Here is a 25,225-nt window from a genome sequence, read left to right as displayed (position 1 = left end):
TTTACCTGTTCCCAATAATTATATTTTGATTGTCTACAAAAACCTCATGAGACATTAGACAAAATCAGCTATTATTCTAAGTTATTATTTTTTACTGACAAGTTTTGTAACAGAGATAACATGTTTGTATCATATCCAGTGTTGATAACTCTGAAAACATGTCTATTTCAATCAAACCAACAACTTAAACAAGATTTCACTTACCAAAGATCATTTTATATCATGTTAACTTGAAAGACATTTGGGTTAATTTCTATTACATTTAGAAATAATTTATATAAGCGCTTACTTCAAGCCAGTTAAATAGAGCTCCTTCAGAAATTATATCATCTGAAGGCAGACAAATATATAGAGAGACTTACGTACATAAACATACAAACACAGAAATCTTTAAAATTTTAGCCATGTCTCAGGTACAAAGTTCAAAAGAATAGTTGCACCAAATTGTTCTTCTGGCAGATGAACTAAGTTAAGTTTATTTGCTCAGATGGTTAAAATTTTTACTAAAGATTCTTTTTTGTAAGTATCCTTTTTTGTGGTTTTTGAAGTCATTTTGTCTTTTAGAATCTTCTGTATATCAGTCAAAGAATACATTGCATTGTTTCTGAGAGGTTTTGAGTCTTCTCTTTTAAGGGCGACCTTTAAAGTGGAATTATCTATAACAAAAATTCCCAGAATGGCCAATGGTAAAGGGTGTAAGATCTGTGTCTAGATTCATTTTTCTAGCAAATGGGTGTCCAATTGTTCCAGCACTATTTGTTAAAAAGATTACCTTTTCTCCTATGTATTGACTTTACTCCTTTGTCAAAGAGCAGTTGATTTATTTGTGTAGTTCTATTTCTGGGCTCTCTCTTCTGTTCCACTGATCTGTCTATTGTTTCACCAGTACCACACTGTCCTGTTTGCTGTAGCTTTATAATAAGTCTTGAAGTAGGGTAGTGTCAGTCCTCCCAGTTTGTTTTCCTTCAATATTGTGTTGATTAGTGCTTTTTTCAATATACCACAACTTCTGGTCAAACACAGGAGAGTAGAAAAGTGAGTCTATAAGTATTGTCAGTAAGGACAGCAAAGTCTTAATAAACACACATCTGGACAGAAAGTAAATTACAGGAGAGTTGGCAACACGTAAAAGAGGAAGAGATGAGGGTGATAGATCAGGATATAGTGGGCAGACACAAAAGCAAATGTGAAATTCAGGGTTAGCTTCCCAAAGCCATAATTGGATGACAAAAGTGTTGGTCAGAGATTTGTAGAGATTGGCTAAAGTGGAAAATCATAAAACAGAAAAAGATATAAAGATGACAAACATTTAGTTCTAACTTAAAACTTAAAGCTATCCATGTATCAGCTAGTGATTGGTCAATGACCACAGTCTTCCCGTGGCTTAGCTAACTAGGGTTCAGCTTTGTCTTTCTTGTCTCAATCATGCAATGCCTTGTTTATGATTTCCTATATAGATTTCTCCAAACTAGGTAAAATTTAAGGATCCTGTAGAAGTAGTGTGAGTGCAGAATCCTTCTAGAATCCACCCCCCCAAACATTTATAGCTTATTTGTAATAAAACAGCAATTTTTTTTCAATTCTCTTTTGTTGATACTTTCCAGAGTACGGCAAGAAAAGTACTTTTCATCGTCTATGTATATAATATTTGATTAAATTAAATTATTCCTATAACAAGTAAAATTGGCATTAAAAGTAGGTTTGAGGAAAAGCACAACTGCCGTTTCGTATTTGGTAAGTCACCTGGAACGTAAGCACCTTAGAGACAAAACCGTTTTTGTTTGTTTGTCTGGTACAATTTTGATCCATGGCAACTTCCACAATATTGATGTGGATATTTGTTGAATAGATTAAGTCAGCTAGTGCAAACCCATGGCTGATGACTGTTATGAGTAGAATCTGCACCCGAACGTTGGGTCTCTCTTGAGGACAGCTGTCCTTGGATTTCCATCCTTGTGCAATCTGTACAGCAAATCCCAGCCTCAGAAGGCACCCAAGGCAGGGTTCCCTCAGGTTCATGAAGCTGTATATCTACCTACAGTATCTTCTACTCAAACGAGTTCATCCTTGACATTTGTTTTGTTGCCTATGTTTGTCATTTCATTATTCCTTTTGGTAAATATTGCCATTTTAACTTTTACTACTTTACTTTAGTGTTCCTTATGTTAATTACATTTATGAATGGTGTAATATATATATATTTTTTAATTTTTTGTTTATTGCAGTAACATTGGTTTATAACATTGTAAAAATTTCAGGTGTACATCATTATACTTCTATTTCTGCATAGATTACATCATGTTCACCACCCAAATACTAACTACAACCCATCACCACACACATGTGCCGAATTATCCCTTTCCCCCTCCTCCCTCCCCCCTTCCCCTCTGGTAACCACCAATCCAATCTCTGTCTTTATGTGTTTGTTTATTGTTGTTAAAACAACAGGAAATGAATGAATAACTATCTGCAGTAAATTATCTGTGCAAACGATTTACTTACATTTCACAATAGTATTTCGTAATTGTAATTACTAATTCTATATTGGCAAATACCCATTTATTTGCTCATCAGTTATGCATATTCTCATTGGTCAGTGTATTATTTACTCAGAGATTCATTCTCTAACTGGCAAAGGGGATGTTTGATTTCTACCTGCTATAAAATTTGTCACAGTTTGAGACAGGCCTAAGCGCAATGGGCAACGAGAAGATGTGGTCTTCTGTGATGACTCCTACTTTTCTATTCCTGAGTTTCTTTTCTGTGGGATTGCCCCAAAATCCAGGGTCAGCCACAGATGAAAGTGACAACTACCCTCCTTTCTGGGACCAAATTAACGGGGACATTGCAGAATTTCCAGTACAGAATAACAAAACCATCATTGATCCCTGGAACTACCTGGATCGACTGCAAATGTATAAGATCCTTATTACACAATCAAACAAATACTTTGCTGGGTTTGGACAAAACAATACAGGCAATGTACTGTAGGCAGTCACCTTATTTTGTGGAGAACTATATAAGACAGGTACGTGCATTTGATTTCTTCCCAAGGAAGGTTGCATTTTTCTTTCTTCCTCTACTGAGAGTGTCATTATAGCTAATGTGTTTAAGTGATACTGTTTGAATGCTCATAGAGGGTACAGTCAATACAATCATTTATCTGCCATTATTCAGGTCTTTTTATGACCTTACCAAAGACTCCTTTTGGTTGATAAAATTATTTGGCATACCATCTCTTTACAATTTTAGACTTTCTGATAAAAAATGCAATTAACAAAAAATATTCCTGGGGTTGGCATAGTGGTATGGCCCTTAAGTTCATGCATTCTGCTTTGGTGGCCTGGGGTTAACCAGTTCGAATCCTGTTCACCACTCATCAAGCCATGCTGAGACAGCACCCCACATAGAAGAACTAGAAGGACCTACAACTAACATATACAACTACATACTGGGGCATTGGGAAAAAAGAGAAAGAGGAAGATTGGCAACAGGTGTTAGCACAGCCCCAATCTTCCTCAAAAAAAAAAAATACATATATATCCGTGTGTGGTGCAAAACATATTGGTTAGAGAAGAAATGTCCCCCTCTAGATAAAAAATCTTCCATTTTGAGATATCATCATCTTAAAGTCTGACAATCTTCTCAGAGAAATGTGGGACTATACACACCTTTGTTTCATAAAATGAGATTATTATAGGAAATATGACAAAAGCTTCTTTTAACTATAAAACTCAGAGTGAAGTTTCATACACACTAAGGGAGGGAACATGCTTTCCCTTAAATGTTTGGACTATGCCTCGTAAAATGTTAATGGAATGTGTGTCTAAGATAAGGCTCTCAATACACAGTCTCCTTTCTGTCAGCTGTTAAATGCAGGCAGAAGAAAAGAATGAAAACAGGAAGAAGTGATCTAGTAACTGGACCACTCTCTTCTTGTACTGAAGCAAGGAGAATAGGGAAATCAAGTAGAGATGTGATGCTTCAGCTTGGAACTCTGGGTTTCTAAAAAGCTCTTCTTTTTTCTTCCTGTGTTTAGGTGAATTTCTCTATATGGCTTTGACTCTTTCTATTCCTTGAACCAATTTTCTTATTGCCAAGGTTTCCTAACTGAACCAACTTTCCATTTTCATGATGCTTTTCCACATTATCTTCTTTGGAAGTGATTACACTTCCAAGAAACTCAGACTGAACACAGAGTGAAACAAGGCTTAGAATGTGGTACCTTGGTATAGACAACGACTTCTTACACATTTGAATTATAAGAAGGAGCTCTTGGTTTATTGAGGATGAATCAAGTGACCCACGGAGGCTGCCTGCGAAGTGAGACACTCTGCTGGTCCAGCGTAGTTGAGAAGGGGTCTTTACATACGAGAGTCTCTGAGAAGCTTCCAGCTCTTGAAGTGTGTGATAGCAAATGAAATGCTGTGAATGGACCATATCATCAGCAGGAATAACTTCCTTCCTATTTTTTGAAGGGAAGCATATATGTCTTTCTCACGACTTTCTATTAAGAGCTTAAACTTTCATCCTAGAGATTTTTTTTAACTGCTCTGTTTACTCTGCAGGTCGATATTCAGAACCACCCAATAGTTCAATCTGTGCTTATGAGGCTGGAGGCCCTGGCTGCATATCCATCAACAGTGGCTGGGGAGGTAAGAGTTATCTCTGTCTCATACTTCTTTACTATCTGTGGCCACGAGACCTTCTCACTCTGGTTTTATGTAGGGTAGAATTCAAGTTGGGGTAAATCCTGCATTTTGTTTGTAAAGATTTACAATTTTCTGTGGAGTTTCCCTGGGGACTAATCAATTTAAAAGACCACTTAAGAAAGATAACTTTCACTATGGCCATTTCTAAATTATGGTGTACGTCACATTTTTAATTTTCGGTAGATACTAAAGAAGATGATCCTTTAAAGTACCCAGTGTGTCAGACTTTCTATTGCTTATTCCACATGCTCTCAGCCCCTTCTCCAGCTAGCTACTATTTATTTCACACAGCTACATTCCAGCATCTTACTTAAGCCCTGTGGAGACATGGATTATGTCAATCATTAGCATGACATTAATATTAATATTTTCATAATACTGATAGTCATACTGAAGCTGAGAGAGGTTAAGTAATTTTCTTCTTTCTGTAAAGCTAGTAATAGATTCTTAACACTCATCTTTCTATCTTTAAAATCCATTTTCTCAATCACTGTGCCAGTTGCCTTCCTAAACCCCTAATCTGCAAAATGCTTGATAATGATTTTTCTTTTCCAGCTGCGGGACTTATTTGAGGCCTTAGAGACCACTTTCACTATAGCATACATCTGATATGTCTGCTGCTTCTCAATGGTTTATGCAGAAATATAAATTCACTAATGACATCATTTTGAAAAAGCGAATCCTGTTAATACACATTTCAAAGTAAAGGTCATGAACTTGGTAATGAACAAAATCTTTCAGGCCCAGTATAGAAAGACCAAGGTAAAGTTTATATTGACAATCATCCATTAAATTTTGAGGATTTAGGTTAAAAGTTGAAACAAGAGGAATGAGGTCACCTAGTTTATCAAGTTTGAAATAGTGAGAAGATGACTTGTCATCTAAAGGACCAAAGGACATTCCTAGAAATTCCTGTCTATTATTTGTACCTTCTCCCTTATGTTTTGTATTGCTAGTTATCTTGGCTTCTACTTGACAGCTAGATTAACAATCAAAATAGTTCTCTGTCTGTCAAGCAGGAGTACGGGAGGATGTGGTTCATTAACAGAAGGCATGGAATCATGCCTGTGACTACCAAAGCCAGGCTGAGGAGTAGGCCTAGGAATAACCCAGGCCTGGGAGCTGCCAGCATCCTGGTAGACGAGATGAACAGTGGAATCAAGAAGTAGATAAACAGTCCAAAGACAGAATATGCACCAGTACTAGAGTGAGTACTTGGTTGAAATGAATCCGTAACAAGAAACAGAAGAAAGATATCAAACTGAAAATTAAGGAAAGTATTGGAGGTTGATAGGAAAGAGAGTCAAAAATCCTTTAAAAAACTGAGAGGATAGAACAAGACAGTTAATTCAAAACCTCTTCCTCAATAGGTAAACAGTCTCTACAAGTAACACATATTGAGCATCATTGACACATATACCCAAATTGAGATAAATGTTTTCTTCAGTCAGACCTTATTATATACTTCCTAATTGAGGAGTAAATAAATATAGAGCATGGATAATTGAGAAATGGGTTGAATTAGGTAGATTCATGTACAAGTATCTGTATGCAAATTGTGCCCTTGATGTGGGAAATTTCCTGTCTGTTATTAACCCTAAGCTCTCCTAGTCCTGTGCATTTCCTAGAGGCAACAAATTCAACACAATGGTTTGGGGGATGAACTGGCTAAATCGTACAGGCTGAGCCTTAGTCATTTTGCTAACTTCTTTTTTGAATGGACAGTTGATGATTCCAGACACCTTTCTTCTGTTACATTACAGGTATTACCTTCTATATGATTGTTATATCTTTCCTTGCTGCAATTGAATCTGAGTTTTTGACGAATTTACCATATGAGGTAGAATTAATATCTCGGGAGGAATACAGATCTAACTTCTGTTATTCAATTGTGGAATGCCGTGCAACCTACCCACGAGTTATGGATGCAGCCAACCAGTATTATCAGGTAAAATAATGTGGTGATTCTTTATATGAGTGGGGTCAATGAAGACATTGAAGCTTTTGTGTTGGATTTATGATTTAAAAATAGAAAAAACTTCATATTTACTTGCATAGGAAACCATGAGTATAGAGTTTTGCCCCTTCTCTTCTGGAATTGTTTCTATTCCTATCCTGAAATGATATGAAATGGATAATTAATAGCAAATTAGTATAATTTTATTTATAAAAAAGCTTTCTTCAGTAGACTTGGTGTAAAAATTACCAAATTATGTTTGTCTATGCAAATAAATTAGAAAAATCTGTTTACAAAGCAAATAAGTAAAGGTAAATGACACTGTCAAGTGTTAAAATTTATTTAGAAAATAAACCCATTTCTAGATAATCAGCTAGACGAATATTTCATAGTATTCTATTTCAGGAGTTCATGAGACTGATGATTAAATTTATTTTAATTTTATTTTGAAATCCTTCTATTCACATGGATAATATTATTTCTTCTCTAGTATTTGCAGTCCAGAAAGATAGTTTCAATTATCAGAGATATTCCTAAGTACGACACAGATGAGGACACAGTGATTTTTTACATGTGGAAGTTACATCGAACAGCTGTTGAAGCTGGACAACTGAAGTTCAGTGACATGTAAGATAATGGCTCTATGTTATACAATTAACTCTTTGTTTCTTCCTGGCAAGGTAAAACATAATGTATAAGTTTTTGTTTCCTCAAATAGTCATTTCTCATATTCTCCAGACTGTCTCAGAAAACAGTTTTTCTATTTTTATTTGCAATTCATCTAAAAATCATCTGACCCATCAGCGAGGATGTTGACGAAAAGATTGCTGGTTGTGGACACTTCTTCTGGGAGGAAGTTCCATAACCTTCTTTGATAGTACAATTTGTATTAAAGTAGTTCTTTATGTCTAATCAAGTTTTATTTTTTTTAAGAATTCAATATGCAATTAATTTCTGTTCTTGGATTCTAAATGTTTATATAAGGTAGCTATGCAAATAGAGTGGTAAAAGATTCTCAGGGACCTTTCAACTTGCAACACCACTCCACGCCCCCCAAAATAAAAAATGGTTTGAAGTGCTAATTTAGTATCTGTTTATTGTTTGGCAATTCTGTTGAGTTCTCCCACTCACCTGATTCATATAATACTTTTTAAGGGATTTCTTAAAGAGTTGGCCTTTTTTATTTCTTAACAAATAAAAATGTAGTGGGATAAAAGATGCGAAATTGACAAACTTAACAGAAACCCAGGTAAATAGAGCAAATTTCATTCAATGGTTGACAAAGACTACAGTGTGGTCTGCTGCTAAGTATCTGTCAGCCGTGTCTAGGGATTGGTAAAATAAAAGCTGTCACCAAGAGAAGTCCAGAATCCTGGTCCTGGTCCTTATTCTCTTCTAGGCCTTTGGTCTCCCTGGTTCTAGGTCATCCTTGACTCCCATTGTCAGCTTCTGTGCTCCTGCCCATAGCTCTGTCCATGATCTCCTGATCCCAGTGAGTCGTTTCTTAGTATAAATGTGAGTTGCAGAGATTTAAAGTATCTTCGTTCAGCCTTTAAACATGAGATTTTGTCTCAAAATAGCCTTCAACAAAATTTTTGTTGTTGTTATTCCTGTGTGACAATACATAGACATGGGAAGCTCGGGAAACCCTGGAGAGAGAATTCTTCACAGTTGTAAACATCACTGGCAACTACCTTTTGTAAAGTATTTAATATTGATTTTTTGATTGAGATGTATTTTGATTTAGATGAGATAAAGTATGTACTCAAAAGCAAATGGTCGTGGCAAAATCTGGTAACTCATTCATAAAATGTTCTTTTGCTACTTTCCTCTTTGCCATTGCAAACTTTTTTTGTCCAGCTCTCATCACTCTAGGCCTATTCTACTGTCTTTTAGTATTAAAGTTGTTCACTTATAATAAAGGTAGACACAGTGCAATTTTTTAATCTTAGCCATGTTATGCCCACTGTTTCATCATTTTTTGTTTTAACCAGCAGCTCCAAACTTGCTTTAAAATCATCTTCACAGGAACATCAATAAATTTGCCCCTGCTGCTTTTTATGGTAGCTCGTGTACCTTTTTGAGTGCTCCTGTGTACCAAGGACTGTGTCTAGTGCTTTTAAACATTATCTCATTTAAGCTTTTCAAATATCTTACTTGTTTTAGAGAATTAAACAATTTTAGATCTAACAGTATGGTTTTTAAGTATTACAGTCAGAACAGGAATAGTGAGATTGTTGTAAATAATGAATCCATTAAGAACGATATTGTATTAGCTCAGGAAAATATGTGTATTTTATTGTTCAAAGTCCTTTTTTAAATTTATTTATTTTATTTTATTTTTAAATTTTTTGCTTATTGCAGTAACATTGGTTTATAATATTGTATAAATTTCAGGTGTACATCATTATACTTCTATTTCTGCATAGATTACATCATGTTCACCACCAAAGTCCTTTAAACATGTTCTTTATCAGTGACTTCCATATGTAAAAGTTCCATATGTAAAAGGGACTGTTTCTGTCACCATACCTCTTAAGCCAGAAACAGAGAAGAAAATACGCATAATAAATTTTTACCGATAATAACATACCTGCAGAGAAGCACACAAATGTGAAGTATTCAACACAAGGGGTTGTCAAAAAATAAATGCTCCATGTGTTACCAACCCCCAGGGCAAGAAACAGAATCTAACCATCACTCAAGGGACTACTTTCCTCCTTTTATTTGTTACTCTTTCCTTTCAACCCTAAGACAACTACTATTCTAACACCATAGATTACTTTTGCTTGTTTTTATGTTTTATATGAACGGAATACTAGAGTACCTATGTTGGCTTCTTCCATTGAAATTTTCATTGCTGGAGTTATCCATGTTGATGTGTGCAGCAACACTTTGGCCTTTTCATATTTGTATAATGACAGAGCGATATATGACAGTTTAATTAACTGGTGTACTGTAGAAGGACGAGTGCATTGTTTCTAAATCTCGGCTATTACCAGTAACACTATCACGCACATTCTCATATATGCCTTTTAGTGTGCTTATGATTGAATTTCTGATGAAGGGATTTTTTTGTGTCCAAAGGATACATATGTTGAAATTTAGGAAATACTGCCAAATAGTTTGTATTTTCATCCAAATTAGTGATCATTCCAGCAGTCTTGATATGTTCCTTTGCTCCATATCCTTTCTTATACTTGATATAGTCACTTCTCATGCTTTTATCCATTCTTTTAAATAATAGTAATTAAATGTGGAAATTATTTAAAAATTGTGGAAATTATTTAAAAATGGAATTATCTAAAAATGTGGAAATTAATTAAAAATTCTAGATGACTAAATAAGGTTAAAAACATTTCCATATTTTATAACTCTGCCGATGTCCTTTTTTACCAAGATGTTGTATAGTTTCCTGTATCAACTTCTTTAACATCTTTCATTGGAATTATTATGTTTGATGTTATCATGTTTGATGATTTTATGTGATGTTAATGCGATTAATTTTTCAACGGAATTTTCCATCTGGTTTTTGCTGGTATATATAAATTCAAGAAGGTGATCTGGTTACCAAGGCAAATTTCTAATCTATTTCTTATTCCCTATGAATTACAAAATAATTCTAAGCATACATGCACAATAAACATCAGAGTCAGTCGTGTACTTTGTTGCAGAATTCTCAGAAATCACTATTAGAGGACCCTCTACTCATTATATTGGCTCATTTTACCCAGTCCATGAGCTTCTTTTGTGGGAAGCAAGTGATGCTAGCAGAAGTGAGGACACAGGAATGAGATATAGGAGAAATACAATGAGAAATTACAAAGAATAAATCTGATGGAAGTAAGAGAGGAATTGATTAGTATGCTGCAATTTTTTAAAATTATAATTCAGAATGTAGCCTTCTCTGTTGCTGTTCATAAGAGTCTCCAGCCAGGCACAATGTAGAAGATACTATTGGGATTAATTATATCATACTGAAATTGTAGGTTCTGAGGAGTATGCTGTTCAGTAAATTACATAATAACCCTAAGGAACATAGGTGAAAACACAATTTGGACTTTAATTTGTAGTTAAAATGAAATACTTTGTAACTCATGTTGCTAATAGTGTGTCCCTCTTTTAGATCATTTTATTCTTCTGAAACTGAAAGAGACTTCACCAAAGACTTTATACTTGCTATAGAATTTTGCGAAGATGCAAGATATCGCCCATACTTTGAAAGTTCAGCAGAATTCCTAGTGGGTTTCCCACATAGGCTACTCACAGATCAAGATCATCACATTCTCACAAGTAGTTTCAGCGTACGGGAAAAAGCACTTTTGAATTCAGTAAGACTCATTTCGAAAGTAAATGGAATCACAGGTATGATTATGATGTATAATATACATGAAGCTTAAAAGAACCAAAGTCATATAAACTCCAAATATATTTAATGACTCATTCAACAACAATTATTGAGACCCTACTATCCTTTAGATATGTTAAATATAATTATGATAATTAACAATAATCTTTCTAAGACCTCATATCTTAATAAATTAGATCCATAAATAAAATATCACAATTTATTTTCATCAGTGCAATAATATAACTATATTCAACATTTACTTTTATGGCAAAGCTTATGCAAAAGCAAGAGGAGATCCAAATTATTTCCCAAATAAAAGACAAAATATATCTTTGTCCTAGATTTTTCCTTCCCTGCCCAGCTTTTCAAGATGCTATCTGTCCTCAGCCTCCTGTTCTTATCACTCTTTACAGATGAAACAACATAGCACGTTGTCTGAAACAGCATCAGTAAGAATATTGTGCTCTCTAGCTAAGCCCTCAATGCTGAACATCAGCAGTGGGAAATTTCACTTTCAGATCTCACAGACATTTCACATTTGGCATAGCAAACTGTGACCATGTTACCCATATGTTGTGTCTCCTGAGTTATGAGGTCTTACAACTTGCCTCCTTATCACACTTGATTCTGTTCCTTCCCCTGCAACATTTGGATTTCCCTAGGACAAATCTTTATCACTCCTCACCTAGTTTTCATCATTCTCCCCCTAGCTGATCTAACCACATTTTGTATAAACTATCCTCAATACATCATCTAGCTACTGCAGTGTGACTGTTCTAAAATAAATATTTCATATGATTATTCTTAAAAATTTTATGATTACACTAATAATATTCTGGGTTTTGGATTAAGACTCCAACCCATTAGGTTGTGAAAACCAGACCCTTTATTATTGGCATGTAAGTCTCCCCTGCCTCCCATAATACGATAGCCTTGCAATCTGCCTACTGCGGTGCCCTCACGTGTCATGCTGCCAGCAATCCACTTCCCCTGATTCTCTAAATGACTAGTTCCTGCTCCTCCTTCAAATACTCTAAAGGCTAATTTCCTCTGACCACTACCTTGACCATTCCTCGGGCTACCCTAGGTCAATATCAAGGGCGGCTTTCCCATCACTTTTTATATTCGAGTAGAATATCTTCCATTTCCCTTTTCATACTGTGCAATCCATGCAATCGCTTACTGATTAGTTATTCACAATGCTTTGAAAAGCATGTGACTTTTTTCATTGCTCCAGTAGCTAGGCTAAACACTACAAGTGGCCAAGCTCAGGTCAGGTGCTCACTATTGGCCATGGTTGTAATACAGGGGGATGGACATATTAGAGGGTGGCCTCTCCATTTAGACGCCGAGCCTAAAGCAGAGGAAGAGGAGTGGTTTCCCTAAAGAACATGGGAATACATAGCTATGACAGCTGGAGGAGTCACTAGAAATTGCACAGTCCCCTCATATTTGAGCAAACTAAAGAAGTGCTAGAAGCTTTTAAGCAAGGAAGTGATGTGATTTTTCAGTTTAAAAAGCAAATAAGATTGAGGATACTGGAGGTGAATTGTAAAATTCTGAATCTGGAACTCTTGCTAAGGCTCGAATAGAATTTAATGTGGCAATAGAATAGCAGTGGGTGTCAACACGACGGGGCAGATTTGAATGGACATGAAGGCATCAGATCAACAGGACTTAGCAATAGCTTTTGTGGAGGGGGAGGACGAGATAATGACTCTCAATGACTTTTGGTAATAGTGATGGAGTGTAAGGTAGTGTCATCTACCAAAATGGAGACTATTATATGAAATAGAGATGGTCGGGATAAACGCAAGAAGGCCAGGAGCAGGGAGAGAGAGTTATATAATATATGTTTAAAAATGTATATATTTTTGAGCATCAATTAAATAATGGATATTAGGCTTAATCCCTTCAGACATCATTTTATTTTCTGTCCAGAATAACAGTATGAAATCAGTGGCATTGTCCCCAGTTTTGATAAGAAAGATCCGTTGAGGTTAAATAACATGCTTGAGGTGATACACGTTGTAAGCAGCTGAAGCAGATTTGAACTAGGAGCTGTCTAACTCAATCTTTGTGGGTTTTATTTTTCTTCACTATTCAGTATTCCCTTCCTTGGAAATATGAAAGTATGAATGGATTAACGTATATTACGTATTTAAATCTCAGCATTTTAGAATTAGAACTGTGTAGGCTCTGTAGTTCCAGTCCATCTTTTCAGAGACAGACTCGAAGGCCCAGGGAGGCTGAGTTGCCAAATATCGCTCCATTTTAGTGTCAATTGGACAACAACCATGTCTCCTTCCTCCCAGAAAAACATTCAGGCCAATACACAAAACATTGTATGCAGGAGAAGGAAGTGTGTTACCATAGGTGTGAAATATCTTAGCTTAAATAAAATTGTACTATTTCATAGTTTTCTTTTATTTATTCCATAAGTTATAGTGGCTAGTGCATTGACTGAGAATTTTTGAATAGATCTCATTCTCAAATAAGGCAAATAGCTCTTCATTTATGCTGTTAGACTCTCCTACACAGAGTATTTTCTTTTGTTTTTTGACAAGTCTAATTATCAGGCAGAGGTACTAATATATTATAAATCCTCTAATTAAAAAATTTAATTTAATTTGTTTTGTATATTTTTAGATTTCTAAGTTGCATTCATATTTTTATCAACTGGAAACATAAATGGTTCTATTTTCACAGGAGGTGCGTTTTTAACAATTTGGAAGACTCTCATGAACTCAAAACTTGGACAGGCCGAGGGACGTTTCCTCATTAAGAGGCTTCTCTTAATACCAAGTCTTTAGTAGCTTAAATTTATGCTGTTGTCAACTTAAAAATCCTTAGTATCTTAAATGTATGCTGCAGTTGATCAATTTAATTCCATGATTAAAAGCAATTAAATGTTATGACTATTATTTTATGAAAATCTCTTGGTTCCTCTTCTCCCTTTTGCCTCTTTGTATGTTGGAACTTACCATCCAATAACCTCCCCCTCGTCACCCCGGAATTTAGCTGTGTATCTGCTGGAAGCCTAATTAATCCTATAGAATGCCTGAGTTACACATGAATATGCAAATATCTATGCTGAAAGCCGATCGTACTACTTACAGTTTTGATAGATTTTTTTCAATGCTTACTCATAGACTGCCACGTAGCAAGGCAAATTCTTCTCTAACAGATTATTCTTACAAGATACAATTTTTGGTACCTGGAATGGAGATTTTAACTACTTTATATTCTATGTCTGAGCTCAAAGTACCATACAAAATGAACACAAATGTTGATCCACATAGTGAAAGAGGCCATTTCCTTAGTGTCTGAGCACTTGGAGAAATCATTTTCACTGTCCAGTTGGAAACTTCTAGGCTCCTCCAGTGTAAATCACTCAAACTTATAATTTTCCTTTTTCATATAATTTTTGGTCTTAAATCCCCTTTCTGGAAAAAAAAACATATATTAAAAATATGAGTTAAAAATTATCTAAAACTTACTGTTGTTAAATCTTTGCCGAGGCATTAATCGAAATAATTATATTAGGTTAAGTATCTTCTGATGGTTCCGGGTGCCAGTTAGACCTTTTCTCTATAATGTGTCAGTCTTTTATTTACCCTCAAATCTCAGTATTCTTTAGCTACCTCTCAACCCAAATTGCCTCTTATGAAAGGAGATGACATTTTTTATATTATCATTGTTCCTTAAGAGATGGTCTTAGTGACCAAGATCCACTGTGCAAAAGTCAAATAACAGGTTGATCAATGTCTACATACAAATGAGATATCTTTACGTAAAGAAATACAAATAATAAGTGAAGTCATGAGACAAAACGTATGCAACCACAAAAACTCCAAATAGCCAAAGCAATCTTGACTAAGAAGAATAAAGCTGATGGCATCACACTTCAAGATTTCAAACTGTATTACAAAACTATAGTAATCAAAACAACAATATGGTATTGACATCAAAACAGACACAAAGATCAATGAAACAGAATAGAGAGCTCAGAAAAAACCCAAGCATATATGGTCATTGAATTTCTGACAAAGGAACCAAGAATATACTATGGGGAGAGAATAGTCTTTTCAATAAATAGTGTTGGGAAAATGGATAGCCACATGTAAAGAGTGAAATTGGACCACTATCTTATACCGTACACAAAAATCAACTCAAAACTAAATTGAATTAATGACTTGAATGTAAGACCTGTCACCATAAAATTCCTAGAAGAAAACATAGGCAGTAAGCTCCTTGACATTCAATTTGACACCAAAAGCGAAGGCAATAAAAGTAAAAATAAACAAGTGGGACTACATTAAATTAAAAAGCTTCTGCACAGCAGAAGAAACCATCAAAAAAAAATGAAAAGGCAACCTATAGAATGGGAGAAAATATTTGCCAATCATATATCTGATAAGGGCTTAATATCCAAAATATATAAAGAACTCATACAACTCAATAGGAAAAAAAAATCTGACTTAAAAATGGGCAGAGAAACTGAATAGAAATTTTTCTAAATAGATGTACAAATGACCGACAGGTACATGAAAAGGTGCTCAAAATCACTAATCATCAGGGAAATGTAAGTCAAAATCACAATGAGATATCACTTCACAACTATTAGAATGGCTATCACCAAAACAACAGATAACAAGTGATGGCAAGGATGTGGAGAAAAGGAAATCACTGCGCACTGTTGGTGAGAATGTAAATGGGTGCAGCCATAATGGAGATTCCTCAAAAATTAAGAATAGAACTACCATATGATCAGTCAATTTGTATAAAGTAAATTATTCATATAAATTTGTTAATTTTATTTGCAAGAAAAGCTCCATTAACAGCAGTGGGGGCCACAAACACTCAACTGAAACGAGGCAATAGTGACAAGAAAGAAGGAATGACTAGATTGTGACCGCCTCTCTCCTACAGGCTCCTGTTCTGATTCACAGACATGTCCGACTTCAAGTTTGACTCAATTACATCAAAATATAAGTTTAAAAATCAGTTATGACGAAGGAAGAAGAAGGTTATGGTTTCCCCTGATTTCTGCAAATATAAAACTTACTGATACTTATTTTTATTTATTTTATTTTTATTTATTTAATTTTTAATCACATTCCTTGCCAGGCAGAACATAAACAGTTTTGTTAGTTTGTTTTGGGTTCCTTTTTTGCTGGTAAATGTTTGCCCTCAGCTAACATGTGCTGCCAATCTTCCTCTCTTTTTTTTCCCTTTTTTTGGTTTTTCTCCCCCAAACCCCATTACATAGTTGTATATTCTTGTTGTGAGTCCTTCTAGTTCACTTGTTTTTAAATAATGTTTCAAATGTCTTGCTCAGTAAATTCATTTTAGGTTACCAACCATTTGTTATTTATATACAGTATATTTAAACCAACCTTAAATGGGAATTTCAGTAATTAAAAAAAAGATAATTTTATATTGAACAATATACCCACAATTGTAATCAATATTTTGAATTGTCCTAATTTATTTTCTCTAAATTAATTGAAAAAATTCATCGTTGGGAACAAAAAAGCTTAATTTTTATTTTTAAATGTTTCTGTGACTAGCTCCGTATGCTAACAGTTGGCAGCTATGTTAATTAATTTTAGTGGTAAAATTACACTGACCTACTAGCCAAATAACTAAGGCAACTGTTTAGCAATCTTTTTCATTTCATTACCTATTTTTAGAAATTTACTGGACAATAAGAATAAAAAGAAGAATGACACGGAACTTTAAATATGTTGTGTGAATACTTAATGAAAATTCTTGTTTTGTGATATGAAAGATCAGAACAAACTTTTTAAAAAAGATTCAACTAAATTTATCTTAGTTAATTTATATTTCTAATGAGCTAGCATAAAACAATACAATTTTTAAGTATCTGCAAAATTAATGACAGTAAAAAAAGATAAAGGTAAATATTATACATATATTTTTATCTTTATAACCGTTTATTGAGATATCATTGACATATAATAACTGTGCATATTGACAAGGGAAAATTTGATAAACTGGACATATACCCATAACACCATCACCTCCATTAACATAATGAACATATCCAGGATGCCACAAAATTTCCTTGTGTCCCTTGGTATTTCCTCCTCCTCTCTGTACCTACGCAACTACTTTCCATTTTCTTTCTATCACTATGAATTAGTTTGCATTTTCTAGACTTTTTATAAATGGAATCATGGAGTATATACTTTTTGTCTGCCCTCTTTTACATAGTGTGATTATTTTGAGAGCCATAGTGTTATTGAATATATATCAATTGTCTATTCTTTATTCTGCTGAGTAGTGTTCTATTGTATAGACTATACCACAAATTGTTTATCCATTCACCTGTTCATGAATATTTGGATTGTTTTGAGTTTTTGGCTATTACAAACAAAGCTGCTATGAACAATGCTGTACAAGTCCTTCTATGGATATACACTTCCATTTCTCTTAGGTAAATATCTAGGAATGAAATGTTTGAGTCATATGGTAGGTATATGTTTAACTTTCAAGAAACTATCAAAGTGTTTCCCGAAATTGTCCTATTTTCATTTCAATCAGCATGTATGAGATTTCCAGTTGTTCCACTCCTTTAGTGCGGTAGGTTGGGTGTGTATGTTGTGTGTGTGTGTATGTGTGTGTGGGCACAGGCAGTCCTTGCCTTACATGGTTCCAACATGCACAATTTTCAGTCACCACGGTTTAGTGGAGTAACACCAAATCACACCGGTGTCCCAACAACACGGTTCAAATTTCAGTTTCACAGTAAATTAACTGAGTGCATAAAGTGCAAACCTTGCTGCTCGCTCTTCAGTCCACACATTCCTATGTAAATAACATGTATACATATTGATCAGTGACTAACCACGTCACTTCTTTTAAAGTATGTTGGTGATTCACTCACTGCACATCTGTTATTCACTTGACACAAGCACAGCCAAGCACATAGTTATGTTGCTTCCTTATCTCTTAAAGATAAATTCATTTGACATTTTACAAAATTGCATAATCCAAAGAGGGTATTAAAGAGGTCAATAAAAATGAAAGTGCAGCAAAGAAAGGAAAAGTGATAACACTGGCAGTGAGATTTGAATCTAACATGCATGGAGTTGTGGAGGAACAGCCGACAGTGGAATTTTGACACTGCTGCCATTTGAGAGACTCTAGGTATGCAGCCAGAGGAACTGGGTGAAGGCCAACTTATTGCCATAAAGGAGGAAAGCGGATGCGATAGAAGGGATAAAGATGTCTCAGAAGAGGTGCCAACAGCACAAATCTTCACATTATAAGAAGTCTCTGAGATATTTTACAACATTGAAAGGACCCAATGTTGGAAGCTGATCCAAACTTAGAAGGAGTATGACAATTCACCAATTATGTGCATGGGTATTGTAAGATATATGATGAGAAGAATAAGGCAAAGGCTGTTCACACCTCTCCATAAGTTTTTTACAAAGAAATATGACACTTTAACTTTCAATGTTCCAAGTATTTTTAAATTCCAGTGTAATAGATAAACGTTAGTTTTACTATTTTTTCATTTCCTTATACATTTATGGCTGACAGTAAGATTTTGTTTTTTTAAAGATTTTATTTATTTTATTTTTTCCCCCCAAAGCCCCAGTAGATAGTTGTATGTCATAGCTGCACATCCTTCTAGTTGCTGTATGTGGGACTCGGCCTCAGGATGGACGGAGAAGTGGTGCCTCGATGCGCACCCGGGATCCGAACCCGGGCCACCAGCATTGCAGCGCGCGCACTTAACCACCAAGCCACAGGGCCGGCCCGACAGTAAGATTTTTTAATGTTTAGATAGATTTTTTAAAAGTTATGGAACAATTTTAATAGTCCTCATTGAATACTAAGATCACTTTGCACAATTTCAGCTTGCACAGTCATTTTCAGTCCCTTTCTACCATGTAAAGCACACACTGTGAACCTAATTATAGAGGTATATAGTTTAACATTTCGCAATAAATATATTACAGTTTTGAAAATAACTAAGGGACAATGTTACAACTATATTAAATAGTAAGTGTCACCAAAATAGGAAATGAATAATTATGGACCATTTGGGAATGATGTTGGGGAAAGAGAAGATGTGAGGTTAGACCACTTAATGTACAAGAATCAACAGCTTCTTCTCATCGCACCAGACTCTCGTGCATCCTAGTGGCGATGCACATTCCCCATGACATTGTGGCCATGAGGAGTCATTACTTGATGTTATTACTTTCTAAATACATCTCAAATCCATCTACTTCTCTCCATCTCTTTCTTGTCTTTACATGGACTTCTCTTTCCAACTGGCATGATCTTTTATCCCACCTCAGTCGAGCTAGTGAACTGCAGAGTTCAAACATCTCCTCTGTGAAGTCTGCAAGATTCCTTCAAGCAGACGCCATCATTCCGTCCTCTCCTTCACCACTTAGTGCACACAGTACAATAATGTACCTGCAGTGCTGTGAATACCTGTTTGCATACATTTTCCTTGCTTTCCTGGTGTTCAGGCTGTTTCTGCCATTTGTCTTTGTAGCTGCAGTCACACATTCTAGGTACCTAATATGTGATTTTTGAATGAATGAATCTCTAATGCTGTACAAATTTAATTGAGTATACTGCCTTTAACTTAGATTTGTATCTTAAACTTTATCCTTAATTGTGGAGATTTAGATACCCGGCCTATCCATTTCCAAGCAATGTGTATTTGCCCTTTGCGAGTTTAGCAGGTAAAAGGTTGTATTACCTTTTAAACGTGTTTGTCTTTCCCAAATAGATGGAAAGACCCACGAAGACAGGGACCTGCCTGTCTTGTTCTCTAGTCTCATGAGTGCCTAACATAACAGTGGAATGAGAGTGTGAAATGAAAGACCTCATGCAATGACAAATAAAATTCAGACGTGACCAGTGGGGCATCTTTCAAGACAACATGTGACCTGGAGCTATTTTTCCCCAAGCTTGGGAAACAATGAGAAGACTAAAAAAAATGGTGATATCACTTTTAAAACTTTTTGCCCAGACTGTAAATTAGTGCATGTATATGATGATTTGATAATGACCAAGAGCATTGATTTTGGAGTCAGATTGGGCTGAATTCAGATCCTCCTTTGTCACTTACTGGTTGTGTGATCACAAGAGAGAGACTCTATTTATTTATCTATAAATTGGGGGTGTGGGGGGCAAAGACATCTGTCTCCAGAATTGTCATGGAGATGAAGTATGATGACAGAGGTGCATGAAGTATTACCCAGTGTCGGGCACTTGAAATGTGCGTAATAAACCTTGGTCTCTTTCTTCCATTTACCCTCTCTGTTTTTAGATTGCAATCCTGTATATGTTTTCAGTATCAATACTATATATCGTATTATCAATATTTGTAATAATTAGTCTTTAAGAGCATTTGAATTATGTTAATAGGAATCAGCCTATTTCCTGACAGTTTTTAATCTGTATTCAACTGTTTATTATGCATTTTTCGATAGGCCATGTAAAATATAAAAACCTCAGGCAATATTTCCTGTCTCAAGTAATCACTGAGCAATTGATTGTTTGCTATTATCATTTGTTAACGTGTGTATGAGACCTCACAGCCAGAGTATGTGTATTCAAGGATTGAAACTGGCTGTTCTCATAGCTCATTTCAGACAGTTATGTACAATAAACAATGGTTCAAAATCCATGACAATTCTATCAGTTAAAACAATGGAGCATTATCTATACCAAGATTCTTAAAATATTAATTTAATGTTTAGGGTTCAGGTTGATAAAATTAAAGTCTTATATCTTGTGTATAGAAACATTAAAATCCTTTTTACGACAAGTAAAGCAACGGAACAATTTTTAATACACAATGTATTAAATTCTATCTTTCATAAACCAAGCAAACAGTCGTAAATAACAGTATATGTATTGTATGTTTCTATTACTTATACATTAAAACTAATGGTTAGATTTCAATGTATATCATTTCCTGTATTATTTTGCTTATTTATTTAACTTAATTCACATACTTGCCAAGACTTTTGGCATGTGACTGAATTCTAAGCAACAATGGAAATGAACAGAGGGATTGATCATGGGAATGACCACTAGATGCTGCTGGTTGTCTAATTATAAATCTAAGCAGATGTATTTTTCAAAAATTTGCTTCTTCCTTTTCTCCACTAACGTTTTTTCAAATATGATATCTCACCCAATGCTAACTTTCAGTAAAATTGGAGCTCATGGAAAGCTAAAATTTGTAACATCCAAGAGTTTTTTTTAAATGCTTCCAACTCTCCCATCAATCTCTTTTCTTTACGTTCTAAAAAGTAAGAGAGAGTTTATATCATCCAATCTGGAATACAGTTATGATATCTAAAAAGTTATTCTTAATATCATTTTTAAATGTGTAATTGCCCTCTGCCCATACACATATTAATTTGGATATTTTTGCTATAAGGCTACAGATGATTCAATTATGTTATAACTTTGTTCAACAGGGCACATTTATTCTGGAACTAGGCTACATGGGTAATTTTCAAACTTTCAGTTACAGACTGCTTTGGTTTCTTCCTCTATAGCGTAGGAGTTGGGGAAGGGCTGGGGCCAAACACTAGGATTTGGAGAAAGGATTTTTGCTCATGTCTGAAATCTACAGACCTGGATAGCAAAACTCTGGGAAGGCAGTTTTAATTATGGCTTTCACCAATTGGGCAAGTTTTTGTGTTTAACTTTCTTTTCTGTTCAAGAGCAATGGAGGAAGCAAAATTCATGAGCCCTAGGAAAGGAATAGAGAGGCTTCACATTACCTCAAAATCAGTGGAAGGGCATTTTGCAAGAGGCCTGCTGCCTGAAGACCCCATGGAGAGGGCAGACCAGTTGTGGGAGAGCCAGAAAGGTGCCAGGAACTCTTGTTGCAGAAACACTGGATGAAATGATCTAGAGGCTGTCACACTTTCTTTCCTTGATCATGCACTGCAATGATTTATATCTACGATTAAACTTCTAATTCTTCACCCTTCCCTGCCATACAATGGAAAATGTACCAAAGAATCTGTAGAAGCTGTAGAATTAGGTGCCTTGTGGAGAAAATTTACATCAGGCAACACTGTCCTATGAGTTAGCAAAGTCACTAATGAAGGAGTCTTTATCTCTAGTAATAAGAACCCACTGTGATAGGTCCTTTAGAAACAAATTTCTTATTTAGATTGTAGGAATGAGGGCTTCAATTGACAAAGACAGCCCAGCTTTTTGCAAATTCTATTTCATAAAATTCATATCTAAAAAAACGGAGAAATAAATGCAAATTAATTGAGATTTTTCTGAGTCTCATTTTCCTTAATTCTCAAGGAAGATGATTAGACATTATCTGCCATTGAGCTAAGTGCATGAGTTCCATTGGTAGAATATATATTTTGGGAGATGTTGGTGATTTTAATTTTTATTCTTTGGGAATGTGAAACCAGATTATTAGGACTTTAAATTTATAAAGTATTAACTCATCAAAGTTTAATTTTCACTTCTTTCTCCTCATGTAATAACACTCAATATAATTGAATACCAAATAATACCACTGTTTAGGGCCATGACTAAATAACACTAGATTCATAGAGTTAAAAAGCAGAAATGTTCAGGCAAAATTTCTACTAAAATCTGGCAATCATTTAAGTAGAAATGTTTCCTACAATCAGGGAGCACTTAGAAAGTGATGCATCATTGAGAAAGAACTTGTATTCCTTCTTAAAAGTGTGATAATTTTCTAGTGGCAGTCTGCTCCAAAGCTAGCTTTTCCTCTCCAAAAGACAGGATTTCTTCAAGGGACATCTTAAGTAAAAAATAAATATCAAGGTGATTGAAAAGTGTGGCAACTGTATAATCCTTACATCAGCCCCAGTTGACTGGGCATGCAGCAAGAGCTTTCCCTGTGAAATGTTTTGCATGCCTTTACCTCTGCCATGAATCCCCTCCTTACCTGACTCACCAGGTGAAATCCCATTCATCCTTCAACACTGAGGACATATGTCATCCTCAGGAAGTTTCCCTGTGCCCCCAGAGCTGAGCTAATCACTTCTTTTACCTCCAAACTCCTCTGGCTCAGTAAAGACTATGTATTTATCTCTTTATTTCTTCTGCAGCAGAGGAAAAATTCTTTTTGTTCCACTCTTTTAAATTCTCAACTGAGGTCCCAGTAACAAAAGACAGATCAACAAAAGAAAAGTATACAAATTTATTTAATATAGATTTTATGTGACTTGAGAACTTTCGTAAGGAAATGAACCCAAAGAAATGGTTAAACCTGAGTGTTTTGTGCTAGGTTCGACTAGGAGTAGAAACATAAGAGGACAAAAGATATGAGGTAAATGGAGTTGACTGGGGAAACTTTTTAGCAAAGCCTGTTCATTCAGATGTCTCTTCTTGTCCCTTTGTCCTCAGAGATAAATTTGCTCCTCTCGTCCAGGTATATGGAGGGCACCACTCACATGAGGTTTGTATGACCTGCTTCAGGGGAAGGTCAGAAGCTCCTTCTTGCACATGCCATTTCTCAGATTCCTTCAGCTTGAAATATTCACCATGCCAAGGTGCCATATTTGGGGGTAGTGTGTCCTAAACCTCACCACTCCCTACAGTGAACAAGGGTTAGATTCTTATTGCGCTTTGTATCTCCCATCTCAAACCATCCAGCAATGTACCCCTTACAGGTAGCTACTTAGTTCATGTTTCTTAATTTTGAATAAACAATAACATTACCCAGATGAGAGTGCTTGCTTTCCCTTTGGAATCTGATCCTGGGGGCACACTAATTCTCTGCCTTTCTGCTACCTTCTCCCCTAGGAGAACTTGGTAATGATTAAATACTTTTTTTTTTCCTTTAACAGATTTTATTTTTAGAGCAGCTTTAAGTTCACAGCAAAATGGAGAGGAAGTAGAGAGCTCCCATATACCTCCCAACCCCACACATTCAGAGCCTCCTTGATTTTCAGCATCCTATACCCGAGGGGTACATTTGTTGCTATCAATGAACCTACATTGCTGCGTCATTGACACCCAAAGTCCACAGTTTATATGAGGGTTAACTCTTGGTATTGTACATTCTATGGGTTTCAACAAATGTATAATGATACATATCCACCATTACAGTGTTATACAAAATAGTTTATTGCCCCCAAAATCCTCTGTGCTACACCTATTCATCTCACCCTCCATCGTAACCACTGAAGTTTTACATTGAGGTCTATGATCCATTTCGAGTCAGTTTTTGCAGAGGGTGAAAAGTCTGTGTCTAGAGTGCTTTTTTTTTTGCATGTGGATGTCCAATTGTTCCATCACTAAGTGTTAAACAGACTACCCTTTCTCCATTGTATTGACTTTGCTCCTTTGTCAAAGAGCAGTTGACTATATTTGTGTGGTTCTATTTCTGGGCTTTCTCTTCTGTTCCACTGGTCTGTCTGTTCTTTCACCAGTACCACACTGTCCTGATTACCGTAGCTTTATAGTAAGTCTTGAAGTAGGGCACTGTCAGTCTTCCCAGTTTGTTCTCCTTCAATACTGTGTTGGTCACTGCTTTTTACAATATACCACAGCTGCTGGTCAAACACAGGAGGGTAGAAAAGTGAGCCTATAAGCATTTCGGTAAGGACAGAAAAGTCTTAATAAACACTCGTCTGGACAGGAAGTAAATTGCAGGAGAGTCGGCAACACATAAAAGAGGAAGGGATGAGGATGATAGGTCAAGATGTGGAGGGCAGACACAAAAGCCAAAGTGAAAGTCAGGGGAAACTTCCTAAAGTCACAATTGGATGGCAAAGGAGTTGGTCAGAGATGAGTACAGATTGGCTAGGCTGGAAAACCAAAAAACAGAAAAAGATATAAACGTGACAAATATTTAGATCTAACTTAAAACTTGAAGCTATCCATGCATCAGCCAGTGATTGGTCCATGGCCACAACCTTCCCTTGGCTTGGCTAATTAGGGTTCAGCTTTGGTTTTCTTGTCTCAACCACACAATGTCTTGTTTATGATTTCCTGGATACATTTCTGCAAACTAGGTAAAATTTAGGATCCTTCAGAAGTAGTCTGAGTGCAGAATTCTTCTAAAATCCACCCCCCTAAACTTTTGTAGCTTATTTCTAATATGACAGCAATTTTTTTGCAATTCTCTTTTACTGAGACTTCTCAGAGAAAGGCAATAAAGTACTTTTTATCATCAATGTATAT

The 25,225-nt window shown here is 35.5% G+C and overlaps 1 protein-coding gene across 1 annotated transcript; it reads left to right on the top strand.

Annotated features, from left to right (window-relative positions):
- Positions 1–2,980: 2,980 nt before the first annotated feature.
- Positions 2,981–13,833, top strand: LOC101404161 (protein LEG1 homolog). The gene is made up of 5 exons (XM_087443757.1): positions 2,981–3,028; positions 4,569–4,655; positions 7,160–7,296; positions 10,796–11,034; positions 13,730–13,833. The coding sequence occupies exons 1-5, from the start codon at positions 2,981–2,983 to the stop codon at positions 13,831–13,833; spliced, it is 615 nt and encodes a 204-aa protein (XP_087299883.1).
- The last annotated feature ends 11,392 nt before the right edge of the window (positions 13,834–25,225 follow it).

This window comes from Ceratotherium simum, chromosome 19, assembly GCF_057802395.1.
Source record: "Ceratotherium simum simum isolate JZ-2026a chromosome 19, ASM5780239v1, whole genome shotgun sequence".
NCBI lineage: Eukaryota > Metazoa > Chordata > Mammalia > Perissodactyla > Rhinocerotidae > Ceratotherium > Ceratotherium simum.
The sequence above is the reverse complement of the archived record's forward strand: the minus strand, read 5'-3'. Positions and strand labels throughout refer to the sequence as shown.